Source organism: Mustela lutreola, chromosome 8 (assembly GCF_030435805.1).
Source record: "Mustela lutreola isolate mMusLut2 chromosome 8, mMusLut2.pri, whole genome shotgun sequence".
NCBI classification, from domain to species: Eukaryota; Metazoa; Chordata; class Mammalia; order Carnivora; family Mustelidae; genus Mustela; species Mustela lutreola.
Window position 1 is genome coordinate 14,159,900 of NC_081297.1, and position 14,133 is coordinate 14,174,032.

Here is a 14,133-nt window from a genome sequence, read left to right on the forward strand (position 1 = left end):
GAAACCAAAACTTGGGAACATTTTGGCCTCCTCAACAGTAACACTGGAAGTAAGAAGAAAATGGAGCAATGCCTTCAAAACTCTTCTAATTCTTCCAGATTGTCAAATTTGTTGGCATAGAGTTGCTCATAGTATGTTCTTATAATTGTTTGTATTTAAAGGCAAGGGAAGCAAGGGCAAAACTGAACTATTGGGATTTTATCAAGATCAATAGCTTGTGCACAGCAAAGGAAGCAGTTAACAAAACCAAAAGACAACTGACAGAGTGGGAGAAGATATTTGCAAAAGACATATCAGATAAAGGACTAGTGTCCAAAATCTATAAAGAACTTAGCAAACTCAACACCCAAAGAACAAATAATCCAATCAAGAAATGGGCAGAGGACATGAACAGACATTTCTGCAAAGAAGACATCCAGATGGCCAACAGACACATGAAAAAGTGTTCCATATCACTTGGCATCAGGGAAATACAAATCAAAACCACAAAGAGATATCATCTCACACCAGTCAGAATGGCTAAAATTAACAAGTCAGGAAATGACAGATGCTGGCGAGGATGCGGAGAAAGGGGGACACTCCTACACTGTTGGTGGGAATGCAAGCTGGTGCAACCACTCTGGAAAACAGCATGGAGGCTCCTCAAAATGTTGAAAATAGGACTACCCTATGACCCAGCAACTGCACTACTGGGTATTTACCCTAAAGACACAAACGTAGTGATCTAAAGGGGCACGTGCACCTGAATGTTTATAGCAGCAATGTCCACAATAGCCAAACTATGGAAAGAACCTTGATGTCCATCAACAGATGAATGGATCAAGAAGATGTGGTATATATACACAATGGAATACTATGCAGCCACCAAAATACTATGTTGCCATTTGTGACAACTTGGATGGAACTAGAGGGTATCATGCTTAGTGAAATAAGTCAAGTGGAGAAAGACAACTATCATATGATCTCCCAGATATGAGGAAGTGATGATGCAACATGGGGGCTTAAGGGGGTAGGAGAAGAATAAATGAAACAAGATAGGATTGGGAGGGAGACAAACCATAAGTGACTCTTAATCTCACAAAACAAACTGAGGGTTGCTGGGGAGAGGAGGGTTGGGAGAAGTGGGCTAGGGTTATGGACATTGGGGAGGGTTATGTGCTATGGTGAGTGCTGTGAAGTGTGTAAACCTGGCGATTCACAAACCTGTACCCTTGGGATTAAAAATATATGTTTATAAAAAATAAAAAATTTAAAAAAACACCTCTCCTAATTCTTCAAAAATTACTTCTAACCTAGAATTCTGTATTTAGACTAACTCTTAATCCAGTAAGAGAAAAGACATGTGAATCTTAAGTTTACCTTTTTTGCACATATTTCATGAAGCTACGGGGGGATGTGACTATGCCAATATCATTAAATCTTCAAAGAGAATGTTGAGTTATTCTAACTCATACTTGATTTTATTTTGACCACATATTGATGAAGTTCCTGACTGCTTTATGTCCTAGATCATTTTACCACACAAAAGTTCTTTGACCTACTACAATAACCAGAAGAAAGCCACAGTGAAACCCAAGGCAGAAAATACAGTGTCTATTCCTTCTACTATGTTTCCGTGGGACCTATAGTAACCTGTCCATATTACAACCTGCCAGGGGTCCCAACTGCTGTGAGCCCTGTCTCTCATTTATCCAGAAGGGACTCTTAGAACCTACCAATGAAGCAGAATTTCATAGAGACTCAGAGAGACTTCCCTGCTGACCTTCCCCTGTGGGCCTCTTGCCATTCCTTATAGAGGTGCCACCCACATGACTCTCAGCCTCCACGGGTAGCAACAACCTGACCTCTTCATGAGAGGACATCATGCCAGCCAATACAGTGCTGGACATGTTTTGTCACGTGCCACTTGCTATGAGCATCAAGACAAGTGGACAGTGCTTGTAGTATGTTTTCTATTGGAAAAATAATGGCGAACAAATAGCAGTTATTGTGAGCCAACCCTTGATCTGAGATTCTTACAGATAAAATTTTGCCTCCTTTATGTACAATATTATAGATAATAATAAACATGGGATTATCATAGGTGGCTTCCCCATTACATTCCCCTTGGCCCTTATCCTATACTCCATCTTTTCCCAACTTACTGTCTTCCTCTGAGAGCAGGCACAACCTGGGTGCAAATATTTTTCTTATCAGGTCTTGGAAAAGTCAGGCAGGGGAAGAGATTAATATTAGTCATTTAAAATATTATGAGTGTATTTCATTTCTGTATGGTCTTCTCCATGTTCCTTTGCTTAGACTGAATTTTCTAACTTCAACATTTTCCAGCCCAACAGACACAAGCAGAAAACCTGACCAAAAAAGCATCTGCATTCTGATCAGACTCATAAATGAGTTTATAGGATAACCTTTTCCAAGAGGAAAGTAGAGTAGTTTTATTCAATTAGTCTAATAGCAAAGTAGGTGTGAGTGAACTCTGGTTCTCTATAATATAAATTAGTAAATAATATAGTTTAGCCTTACCTTTTTGTGAATATTTAGAATTCTAACCACTTCCCTATTCATCCAACTTCTTCCCCCTTGCAAACATATCCCATATCTAATGCTTTTATCTCAACTTTATTAATAGCTACTTCATGCCTTTATTTACCCATCAGGGCTGATGTCCTTCTGGACTAGAGACTGAAGCAGGAGGGAACTGTAATTTGAGGAACTGATCAATCTATGACCATGAATACAGAGTTGTGTTAGTGGTACTTTCTTACCTTGTTTTTTTCACTTCACAGGATGTGACAAGCCTCTCTTAAAATATTCTCAATATAACTAGACCAACATTGCTTATTTGAATCGATCTGATTGGAACTCAAGCTGACAAAGTGAGCTGACAGAAAAATAATAATTATTTTATTTTATTCTCCCTACCCTACAACAACCTCCAATACCAGATAATACCAACGGTGGTAACTAATAACGATCATCGTGCATGAGCATGTGGAACAATCCTTTTACATTTACTATTTCATTTAATCCCACATCTATCCTGTTAAGAAAGGTACTATGGGCAATCCTAATTTTACTGATAAGAAAACTGGGGGTCAGGGAGAGAGTCACCACACGTCATACACGGTTAGAAGCAGCCAGGATTCAGACCCAGACTATGAACTCAAAGCACGCACTCACAGTCACTACACTCCATAATCCATAAGAACATACTATTTGGTTTTTGTTTTTTTTTTTTTTAACTTCCAGAGAATTGTCACTTTGAACTACCCAATAGCAAAATGCAATCCTAAACAACCCTATCCTCACAAATCTTTTTCTCCACTCCTAGCCTATCATTTCTATAGCATTCTTAGCCATGGAACTCCCATATACACAAATATTCTTTATAATTGATAGGGGGAAAAACATCAAAGGGCAACTTGAAGCCATTCCGAAGGACACCACGAACTTCCATGGAGGGCGCGTGAAGATTTACCGTTTCCTTTTCCTCCAACGAAGAGCGCAGGGTCCTGCAATGTCCTGATGCTGCCAGTCATCAAGGCATTGTCCATTTCTAGAATTTCTAGCATTCTTTAGACGGTGGTTAGGGTTCTCTTTATTATACATCCCCTTACTACTTCCCAGTACTGTAGGTCCGGCACTCGTATCTGCGCATGCGCGTGCGTAGGTGCATGCGTGGGTGCGTGCGTGGGTGCGTGCGCGGGTGCGTGCGCGCGTACGTCCAGGCGCAAGAGCTCTTTACTGGAAGGCTCCTGGAAAAACAGCGTGGAAGAAAAACCCGAGGGCCAACCTACTCAAGTGTAAACGTGCATCTGCACAGAGGCCCCACCAGATCAAACCAGTAGGCCGTGCTTTCAAGCTTTGCGGACATGAACCTCAGATGGTGTCAATAGGGCACACGCTCCTGTCACCGGGAGGCAGACAGACACCACTAAAAGGGAAGCCCCTTGATTCACTTCACTGACCAAACAGAATCAAAGGTTTTGCCCCAACCAGCAAATGTAAAATGTGTTTTGAGGCCCACGGCTCTGGTGAGCTGTCATATGAAATGAATTACCGGGGCTCAAAGGCGGGCGGTGAGAGAAACCACGGTGGAGCCTCAGCCAACCTGGAGAGCCGGGAAGCCACTGTGCAGGGCAGCCTCGGTGCGAAGTGTTGCCGGGCTGCACGTCAGTGCTACAACCACACCGCAGTGCCCCGTGAACTGGAAAACAGCAAAACAGTCCACAGTTCAAATGAGCTCTGGGAACTCAAGATCTTTCTGGAAAACCTGCTAAGCTTGGTGTGCATGCAGGTATTTCCGAACTCATCCGGCTCTAATTAAAATTCATATTTCCAGTCTGTGTTCACCCAAACAATGTTGAGTCAAACCACAAGAAAATCTGTTATCACTCAAATGGGTACATATTTTTCATACAACTGAAATATTATAAAAAATCATGAACTGTTAGATATAAAAGTAAAAATTGAATGCAGACAGCAATCCCCATGCTACCTTTATCTCACCTTCCCAGGGATGTGAAACGTAGGTCACAGCTGCGTCGTCAGGGCATGAGCCTCGAGATCAAAGCCTTTGTCTCTGGAGGAAGTATTCGTGTTAGCCTCATCCACAAACCATGCTTTGTGCCCCTCCCCTTGTCCTCGTTCACGCCAACGTTATAAAAAGTAATGTGTTTGAATGATGTTTTAAAGTGCTCTATGCAATTAACTTTGAAAGCAAGGGGGCTAGCTCTCCTTCAGTGTATGTATGAAACTCCCAATAAATTTAAGGTCTTTGGGTATGTTTGGGGGAGGGAAAGATTAAAAAGAGGAAAGTTTTTGAAAGGAACAAACACTTCAAAAAGGTAAACCTGAGGTGTTTTTCCCCCTTGTAATATGAAAAATGCTTTTATAGTTGGAAAATGTCTACAGATCATTTCTACCCAATTTGCATGTCACCTTCCCAAGAAAAGTGCCTTTTCTGTAATTATCGCAAAGTATTAAAAACTGCCCTCACCTTGCCCCGTGTGTTAGTGATTGGAAAACACATGCTGCTCTTTATTTTCTGTTAGCTGCCCCTCAAATGCAGAATTTTGCACCAAGTGTCTATTATGTGAATGTTTCTGTTCATTTTAAAACACTCCTCTGAGTGCCTTGGTTTGCTTACTATGCTCTTAAGAAAAACAAAAGCATATAATCCTGAGTCTGATTCAAAACCAAGACACATATATAGTACACATTATTCAGATAATGGTTTGGCCAAGTAGCACATCCTTTTTCAATTTGTAAAGCAGAATTATCAACACAGCCTCTGGGTGTATTAACAAAGCAATGAGTAACATTCACTGACAGCTATAAATAAAAAGCAGGAAAACCAATAAATTCAGAAAGCAACATCACCAAAAGAGAGTCTCAGGAGCGCTTCTCAAATATCAAGCCATTCATACCCTGAGCACACAGAATATTCTACACTTCCAACACTATACCCTTGATTGAGAATGTTCCTGGCTAAGGAAAATGGGTAGAGCAGGATAAATTAACTAGTGATGAATAAATCACAGTGCTTGGCACCTAGTGGGCTTGGTAGCTAATAAAATCATTTCACATGGTATGAGTGTGTTAGGTAACTCACAGGCCTGATGCCAGAGAGTCACTCCAGGTACATTAAAGGAAGAAACTCTCACTGCCTACCACAAGTACTATTCTAAGACATCCTTTTCTCCTTTTATTTATTTTTAATTTCACCCTTGCCTCTACTTTAGGCCTTTAAGATACTGGACAGCTGTGTTCTACTAGTTGAGCTTTTAGATTAAACATTTACTAACCACTACACGTGATACAGAATGAAACCTTGTGGTTCATGTAAGAAACTGAGGCTAAATTAATTCCCCAAAGTTTGGTAGTCCTCTTCTTGTGTTCAGGGGTAAAAGTTTCTCAGGTCCTAGAAAAAGTCATTTACAGAGTAGAGTCATAAAAAGGGTCTTGCATTGATTTAACATTCTGTTCTAATGTAAAGCATGTGAATGAAAAAAGAGATCCTGTCCTCTGCAACCTTTATCTTGCTGACTCCCGGCAGAGCCAACATGCTACAGGCTCGCTGTGAAACACCGAGATGCCAACAGCCTGCCAAACATTATGACTAGTACATTTCACACTCACAGTTCATTAGTTTATGTAATATGAAATTATATAACTGGCATCAAGGGTTTGGGGATAAAGGCAACTGACTTGGAAAGCCAGAGGAGGGGGAACCACAGAGCAAAAACAAGATCTGAGGGATACTGGGCAAAATGCAGGTCCGGTTTGGGCAGGTATCAGGCCAAAGGGCTGCTTTCCAAGGGAACCATGTGAAGCGTGGTGGCAATGGCTGATGACAAGTGAGGCCTGGGCCATTGGTGCCCATAGGGGTCTACCAGAGATGAGGTGGGGACTGCAGCAAATGCTGACAGGGCTAGCCTGACCTTAGGGCCCAAATTCCTGCTTCCTCATTCCTCCCAAACTAACCAGGGCTAGGCTCCAGGGAATAGAAGCCAGAACCAGACTTTAGAACTGGCGAAATAATCACCATGATAATGAATACCACTTATGGAGCTCTCACTTTGTGCGGAGCATGGGTTTTTGTGATTCAACTGCATAACCCATATGAAGCCAAGCGGCCTCGTGGTCTAGTCCTGACATGGAAATGCAGTCAGACACAAAAGCCTGGCAACCAAAGAGCAGTTGAAAGCAATTTTAATCCTAGTTGCACTCTTTCTTGAAAACAGCACAATCGTGCACTGTTAAACTTCTTTTAAAATCCTCTTATCTTTTTTTATACTCAGTACATCTGTCTCACCCTAAACTTGCTCCTAAAATAAGCCCCCCCATTCCAACTTTTCCAAACTTTATTCAAAAACAGGGTGGAAGCTCTTCCCTCTCTCCACCTTCCTCCTCTACATGTTGTTTCTTTCTCTCCCACAAGGAATCCTCCACCTTTCTGGTGTGCTTCTGCAGTTTTTCCTCTCTCACCCTGCATGGTCAGATCCAAACAAGGCTCCGGGAACAGTCAGACAAAATGGGAAGCGGAGAGCAGGGGAAGCTGCTGATGTAAAGACAGGAAGAAGCAATGAATACAGGTGTTCACACATTTTTTTCACGGTCTCTATTATAATTTCACTCATCTTCATAAGAAGCCTCAGAGGCAGGTAATCCTCTTAAACTTAGAAGAAGATCGGGTTTAGAGGTTCAGTAACCCAACCAGTGAGTGGAAGTGTCAGGATACAAATCCAAGGAGCTATGACCTCAAAACCCAACTCCTTGACTACTGTTTGCCTTTCCTAGAAAGCAGCTGAACTGCATAAGGCAAGGGTCTAGTTCCCTGCTCAGATAGCCTGGGTTGGTTCACAGCTAGAATTCTATTTCACCTCTTGCTAGATTTAAAAAATACCAACAGATACCTCCAGAATCTACTGGAGGAGAGATCAAGGACCAGGGCCAAAGCAAGGCAGGCTGGCCTTGTGGGGTAGACATTAGCTGGGGTTGTTGGAACTGGCAATCTATATTCCTCCAACTTGCTGAACAACATATACAGAGAACTCAGACAGTAGAAAACCAATTCATCCCAACAGCTTGTGGAAATCAAGCTTTTCATGTAGCCTCAGGCCTTCCCTCATCCAGGGCCCAGAAAAGCATACAGGTAATCACACATTACTCATTATAATGACATGTCTGTAATAAAAAATTAATATAGTGGTAAATATTGTCTATTAAAGTGACTCAGACTGTTGGAAGAGTTTAATGCTCTATTTATAAAACAATAGAATCAATGAGGGAACTGATGAATTCTTTTGGATCATCATATACTTGGGAGAAGGGAGAAGAAAATACATTATGTAAAGGGAAATTATTAATAATTTCTTCTAAAATCCTCAAGGGATTATGTAATTTACTCAAAAAATTGGAATGTTTTGTTTTGATTAAAGAACCAATTTAAAGCTTGGAAAGCAGAATTGAAAGAAAAAAAGAGGTCCATCTGAGAATGGAGAAGTATTAATATCAGGCTCCCTTGGCGTCAAGAGTGGGACTGCTCTTTTTTATCGATTTTGTAATGATGCAAAGGAGCAAAATCTCCACATTTATAGCTCATACTCAATACTCAAGAGTGACAGAAGGTTATAAGGAGGGAGGTAGACAACTAAAATGTGTACGTGTGAAAAAAGAGTGGTGGGTGAAAGTCCATGTTAAGTCTATATTTAGAAGAAATAGTCTAAGCTTTGTATCTGCTTTAGCAGCTTTTATAGGACAGTACAATGAGGTATAAGCAAATAAGTTGATAAAAATATGGAATTATAGATCAAGAGTTAAAAGTTGCAAGCTAGAAAAGGGACTTAAGGGTGAGTTACAATACCGAGACATCTAAGCCACGTGTTACAGTCACCAAGGAGAGAGCAAGGAGAGCTGGCTACTCTGTTCTTCCTTCTCATGATTTTTCTACCTTTGCTCTTTCTGCAGAAAGAGAGAAAATGAGAATATAAGTTAAATAAATGTGTTCATAGGGTTGTATGTGTCTGCATGTTTGTGTGCATAAAATTGCCTAGGAATCTTATATGGACTATGTTCCCATGGTCACATCCTGGACCTTGTCAATAACCAAGACAACTTTATCTGTAGATAAAATCTTTATCTTAAACTCCAGATAATCCATTTGCGGACTTTAATGTCCTGTTTTTCAACTTCTTCTTGAGCTTCAATTCTGCTAACGTTGTTTTCTCACTTCACGGAGATCTCCTTTTCTAATTTTTCCAGACGATCTCCCAGATTATCAGTAGCCTTCTGTTTGTACTTCCCTTCTAGCCCAGCTCAGACTACAAGGCTATTCAAATGAACGACAATCCTACAACCTATTTCCTCCATCTTACACTTCGGTTACTGAGCAAAACACTCAGTAATGCTATTAAAAGGTAAACCGAGGCATGCTTCAAACCAGCAGTACCAAACTGAAAGTGGTGAGGAGTGCTCCACCTCCAGGAGCTAGGGGAAGGTTTTTAATAAAGAACATACAGAAGGAAAGCAAGGAAATTATTTGATTGGCAGGTAAGGTAAGCAGTCGCCGTATATAGGAGAGGCTCGTTGACTATTTGTAATTCGTTGGCCTCAGGTTTCATTTTCTTAGATTTTAGTGTGTTGACTCTGGGTTAGATTTTGGTTTGCTTACATCAACCATCAAAGCTTTCGAGCCACCTTGTCTAATGGCCTCCTTTTTAAATTACTTTAACAATGCAAAACTCCCAAGGCAGGAGCTCCCCCAAACAGCCCTCATTCCCTTACTCAGAAAAGAATATTTGCTTTCTTGAATCTCAGAAAACTGATCATGTCTTATTCCCTTTGCTTCTCCAGAATTTCGCCCCTTGTTGGTGAACTTCACAATTTAAGACACTATTCTGGATGCAGTACGAATGATTGATTGGGGACCAGGCAAGAGAGGGTGCAAGGACAGTGGGGAGACTGCTGTAGGCTTTATAGGGGTGGTGACAATGAGTAAGTGTAGACAGTTGAATTGCAAAGATATGGTAATTGTTGGATGGAATGCAGGTGGGAGTGAGTGTGAGGTGAGGAGATTTCTGGCTTGAGGAACTAAGTGGTGATATCTTCACTGATACAGGAGAATATTGGGGGGGGGGGGAATCCCAGGTTTAGATAGAAAAAAAAAAAAAGAAATTTCACCTGTAACATATTAAATTCAAGACAGTTCTGAGGCTGTCTAGTGGAGATGTCTAAGAAGCACTGGATATGAGGGGTGCTCTCCAGAAGAAGGTTCTAAGGTGAAGACATAAATTGAGAAGATGACTCCATATAAATGATACTTGAAGGCAGGTAGTGAAAGAAACCTTTTAGGGAGAGAAAACAGAATGAAGACAGAAGAGGAATTTGTTCTAAGGAGCTTAACAATTTATGGAGGGGAGGAGGAGAAAGAACCATCCCTGAAGAGTCAAAAGATGAGGACACATGGGTATAAGGACAGTGTGATATAAGAAACCAATGGCATAGACCATTTCAAAAAGGAGAAAATGATCAGTTATATCAAACATTGTTAAGGCGTCAAATAAGATGAGTAAAAAATGTCTACTGTTCTTGGCAAGATGAAAGTTTTTGATGACCTCGAGAGGGCTGTTTCAGTGGAGAGATGAAGTCAAAAGCCAACCTAGAGTGAGCTGAATAGAACTTATGACTGGAGAGAGAGTCCAGAAAACACTTTAAAGATGTCTGGCTAGGTGGCTCAATTGGTTAAGCATCCACTTTTGATTTTTGCTCAGGTCACTCTCTCAGGGTGGTGAGATGGAGGCCTGCATGGGACTCCACACTGAGCATGCAGCCTGCTTAAGATTCTGTCTCCTCCTCCCACTGCCCCCCCCTTCTCTCTTAATAACAATTTTTAAAAAATAAAGAAATCCTGCTATGAAGAAAGGAAAAGGAATCACAGTGGTGGTGGGAACAGGGGAGTGGGGAGGTTAAGATACAAAGACGTGGTTTAAATGATGACAGGAAGGAATCAGTAGAAGAGAGAGGTTATAGATAAAGTAAGAAGGAATTGGTACATGGTTGTAAAATGTCCTAAAGAGAAGGAGACTGGATAGAGAACACAAGTGGTGTGGTGAACCTCGGGTAGTAAGAGATATCCATTATGACTGGAAGGAAGAAGAAAAAAGTGTGGTAAGATGCAGGTAGTTTTGCAGATTTGGTTGGAGTAATTCCTATCTGATGACTTCTATCAAGTTCATGAAGGAACCCTTCCACATTATCTGTTGAGAATGGGAGCTTTAAGGAAGAGTTGGAGATTGGAGAAGAATGAAGAAGACTTGAAATAGGCCTTGACAAGGGTAAGAAAGTGACGTACTTAGAGAGAGATATATTTAAACTGTAGAGCAGTGATGAAAATCGAGTAGAGGTTGGATTTATATTGTATTCATCTGCCTGCCTCCAGGAGGGCTCAGTTATTGGTGGTGGAATGGGAGGAAAACAAAGCTGGATTTATGCACATTTACAGTTACAGTTTTGCCAGATGGATGTCATGAGGAGGTTTAAGACACTGGTAAGAGAATGCCAATGAAAAGATGGTCTGTGGAATCTAAACCAGTTCTTGAGGAGGAGAAGACAGGAGATGCTTAGAGAAAAAAATATACAGGCCAGTGGACTGGTGGAGATCATGAAGAAGACAAGTAGGAGCTATTCAATGGCTAGATCACAGAAGAAACAGTGGTCAGAGAGTTTGGAGATGGGAATGGTAGAGTGATGAAAAATAAGGACCAGGCTGTGTCCCTGGAAGTGGGGTGCAGATGGGTGGTGAACATCATGGACAATGAGGAGGTCAAGGACCTGAGAAACCAGACATACTTCAGTAACTCAATTTTATCAGGGTTTTCTTATCTATAACCTTACAAATGTTTTATATTTTTCCTTCCTTATTTCAACCATTAATCCACCTGGACATGATGTAAGTGTATGATGGGAGATTGCCATCTTTATTTTCTTCTATTTGGATAACCAGGTATCCTTGGGCCATTTGTTGAATGGTTTAACCCCCAAATGTCCTTCAAATTCATTCTGGCTGCACTATGCCTGGGTCCTCCCGTATACAGTCCTCATCACCTCTGACCTGAAGGGCTGCAGGATCCATCAGTTCTTTTCTCTACATTCCATACTCTGCATGGTGCTGTGAAAGTTATCTTTCTAAAATACAAACGTGACCATGCCACTCTCCTGATTGAAGTGCTTAAATAACTTCTTTTCCTTTCCTACAGAATGAAAGTCCAACCCCTAATCCCGCCATATTTAAGAGGTTTCACAACATTTCTCTTTACAATATGTCTTTGCTTGTCAAGTCATCCTTCTTTTCTTTCACTATCAACATTTGTACCCAAATGGTACTGTGTGGAAAATATACAACTCAAATGTTCAAATCCTTTGTCAGAACCACTCATCGGAATCATAAGTGATAGATTTTTAAAGTTCTAATTCATTTTTATGACATTTAGCATCCACTGTGTATCAGGCACAGTATGGTATTATAAATTTCAGAATTTACAATCAAAAGGACAGAAAACATTAATCCAAATATCTGGGTTTAAAAGAGAAGATATAGGGGTGCCCCGGCTGGCTCAGGTGGCAGAGTATGCAACTCTTGATCTCAGAGTCATGAGTTTGAGTCCCTCGTTGGGTGTAGAGATTACTTAAATAAAGAAAGAACAAAAATTGAAAAAAAATAAAATAAAAGGGAAGATACAAGGATAGTAACAGGCATTTGAGTAAACTGCTGGGAGAGTTCTGATGAGGGAGATACAGTAATCTTACTTGAGGGAAATCAATTGAGGCTTTGTGGAAAAGTTAACTAGGTTGTGAAAGATGGATAAAATTTAGAAAGTCAGAGAAGAGGCTGATAGAGACTTTTAGGAAGAGGGATGGCATCAACAAAGACAAAAGAAATGAGGAAGTGTGTGACCTTGGAGTACAGGATACAGCAAGAGAAAGATGCATGGCTAGAAAGGTAAACTGAGGTCAGAGCACAAATATCCTTTAAAGGACAAGTTAACAGACTGGGCTGTAGTTATTTAGCCCTGGGAGTCAGTGCATTTAGGGGACTGACATAATTAGGTTGTGACATGATCAAGTGGGTTGAAATACAGAGAAATTAAATCTAAGGGTGCACCCTAATAGTCTAGGCATGGTATGCTGTTCGCTTGGCCTGGAGGCAGAAAAGCCAGAAAGAATGAATGCAAGAGAAATTTCAAAGCAGGATCCAGAGCAGTTAGATGACCACCCCCCCAAAAAAGTGCTGGGGCACCTGGGTGGCTCAGTGGGTTAAGCCTCTGCCTTTGGCTCCGGTCATGATCCCAGGGTCCTGGGATCAAGCCCTGCATCAAGCAGGGATCAAGCCCTGGAATCAAGCGGGGCTATCTCCCCGCCATGGGGGGAGCCTGCTTCCCTCTCTCTCTCTGCCTGCCTCTCTCTCTGCCTACTTGTGATCTCTGTCAAATAAATAAATAAAATCTTAAAAAAAAAAAAAAAAAAGAGGGAGAAACAGGTCTAGCTCGGCTCCAAACCAATAAAAAGGTAAGTGTTTCAAGAGAAATCCCTGCACCTGGTTAAGTACCATTTATATTTGCATTTCCCTAAATGGAATTTCTTGTGCTTTTTCTCTTTTGGTAACTTTTAAAAGACATTTAATATTGAAAATTGTTTTCAAAGCCTAACTTTATGCCTTGAGGTTAATTTAATTAATTAATTTATACTTGTTTCCCTTTTTATCCTCTTTTACATGTCACAGCTTCTGCTGGATATGGTTGGGTCGCCAGACCAGGACCTCCAGGAAGCCGCTGCCGGTTGTATATCCAACATACGCAGACTGGCTCTTGCTACAGAAAAGGCAAGATACACTTGAAATGTGATCAGATGTTAACAGCTACCAAATTTTACGTGACAGAGAACCAGGCAGTCCCATGGCCAGGGAGCCTAGACCAGGAAGCAGTGACTAGCAAATGCTTTTTACAAACAGATAAACGTCTGGATGAAAACACAGGAACTAAAAAGTCAAAGGGTGCTATTCACCCACAAATTGCATAGGTATTTGTGTCCTGTTTAATATTTTAGGGATATGCCATATAAAGAAATGTAAAACCAATAAATTTGTGATAATTTTCCAAGAATTTGAGAATATATGTGTACAATACATATACTTATTTGGGAGGATACTTTTGTATTTGTGATGATTTTAATAAAAGATATGGCTTTCCCAGTGTGCAGTTCAACAGTCATTCAAGAATGTCTTAAGAATTCCCCTTCTGTTAAACCTATCTGACTGCTCTGTCATTACGGTTTTGTCTGTTTGATCACTTGCAACCCACGGGAGAGCGCTAAGGAGACGTGCTGATTTCACGAACTGTTATTAAATAGAATTTAGAGTCAAGCAGCGGGACCTAGAGAGATCATCCTGAGGTCATCCTATCAAACATTAGAGAAGATAATGTGTGACTGTCACTGTACCAGATACTGCAAATCACAAAAACATAAGCAATGAGTAGGATCTTTACTTTTAGACTGACAAAGCATAAACAATTATGTTTTATTTCCCTCACAGGACTGACCAACTCTTTTATTGAAGAATTAATTTATGCTGCT

General features: G+C 40.8%; 1 protein-coding gene across 2 annotated transcripts in view; it reads left to right on the forward strand.

Moving 5' to 3' along the window:
• The window catches only part of ODAD2 (outer dynein arm docking complex subunit 2), a 187,024-nt gene extending 173,271 nt beyond the window's left edge, over positions 1 to 13,753 (forward strand). For both annotated transcript variants that reach the window (XM_059183830.1, XM_059183831.1), the window contains one exon: positions 13,283 to 13,753. In XM_059183830.1, coding sequence (XP_059039813.1) covers positions 13,283 to 13,396 — 114 coding nt within the window. In that variant the 3' untranslated portion in view covers positions 13,397 to 13,753. The remainder of the gene's footprint in view (positions 1 to 13,282) is intronic.
• The last annotated feature ends 380 nt before the right edge of the window (positions 13,754 to 14,133 follow it).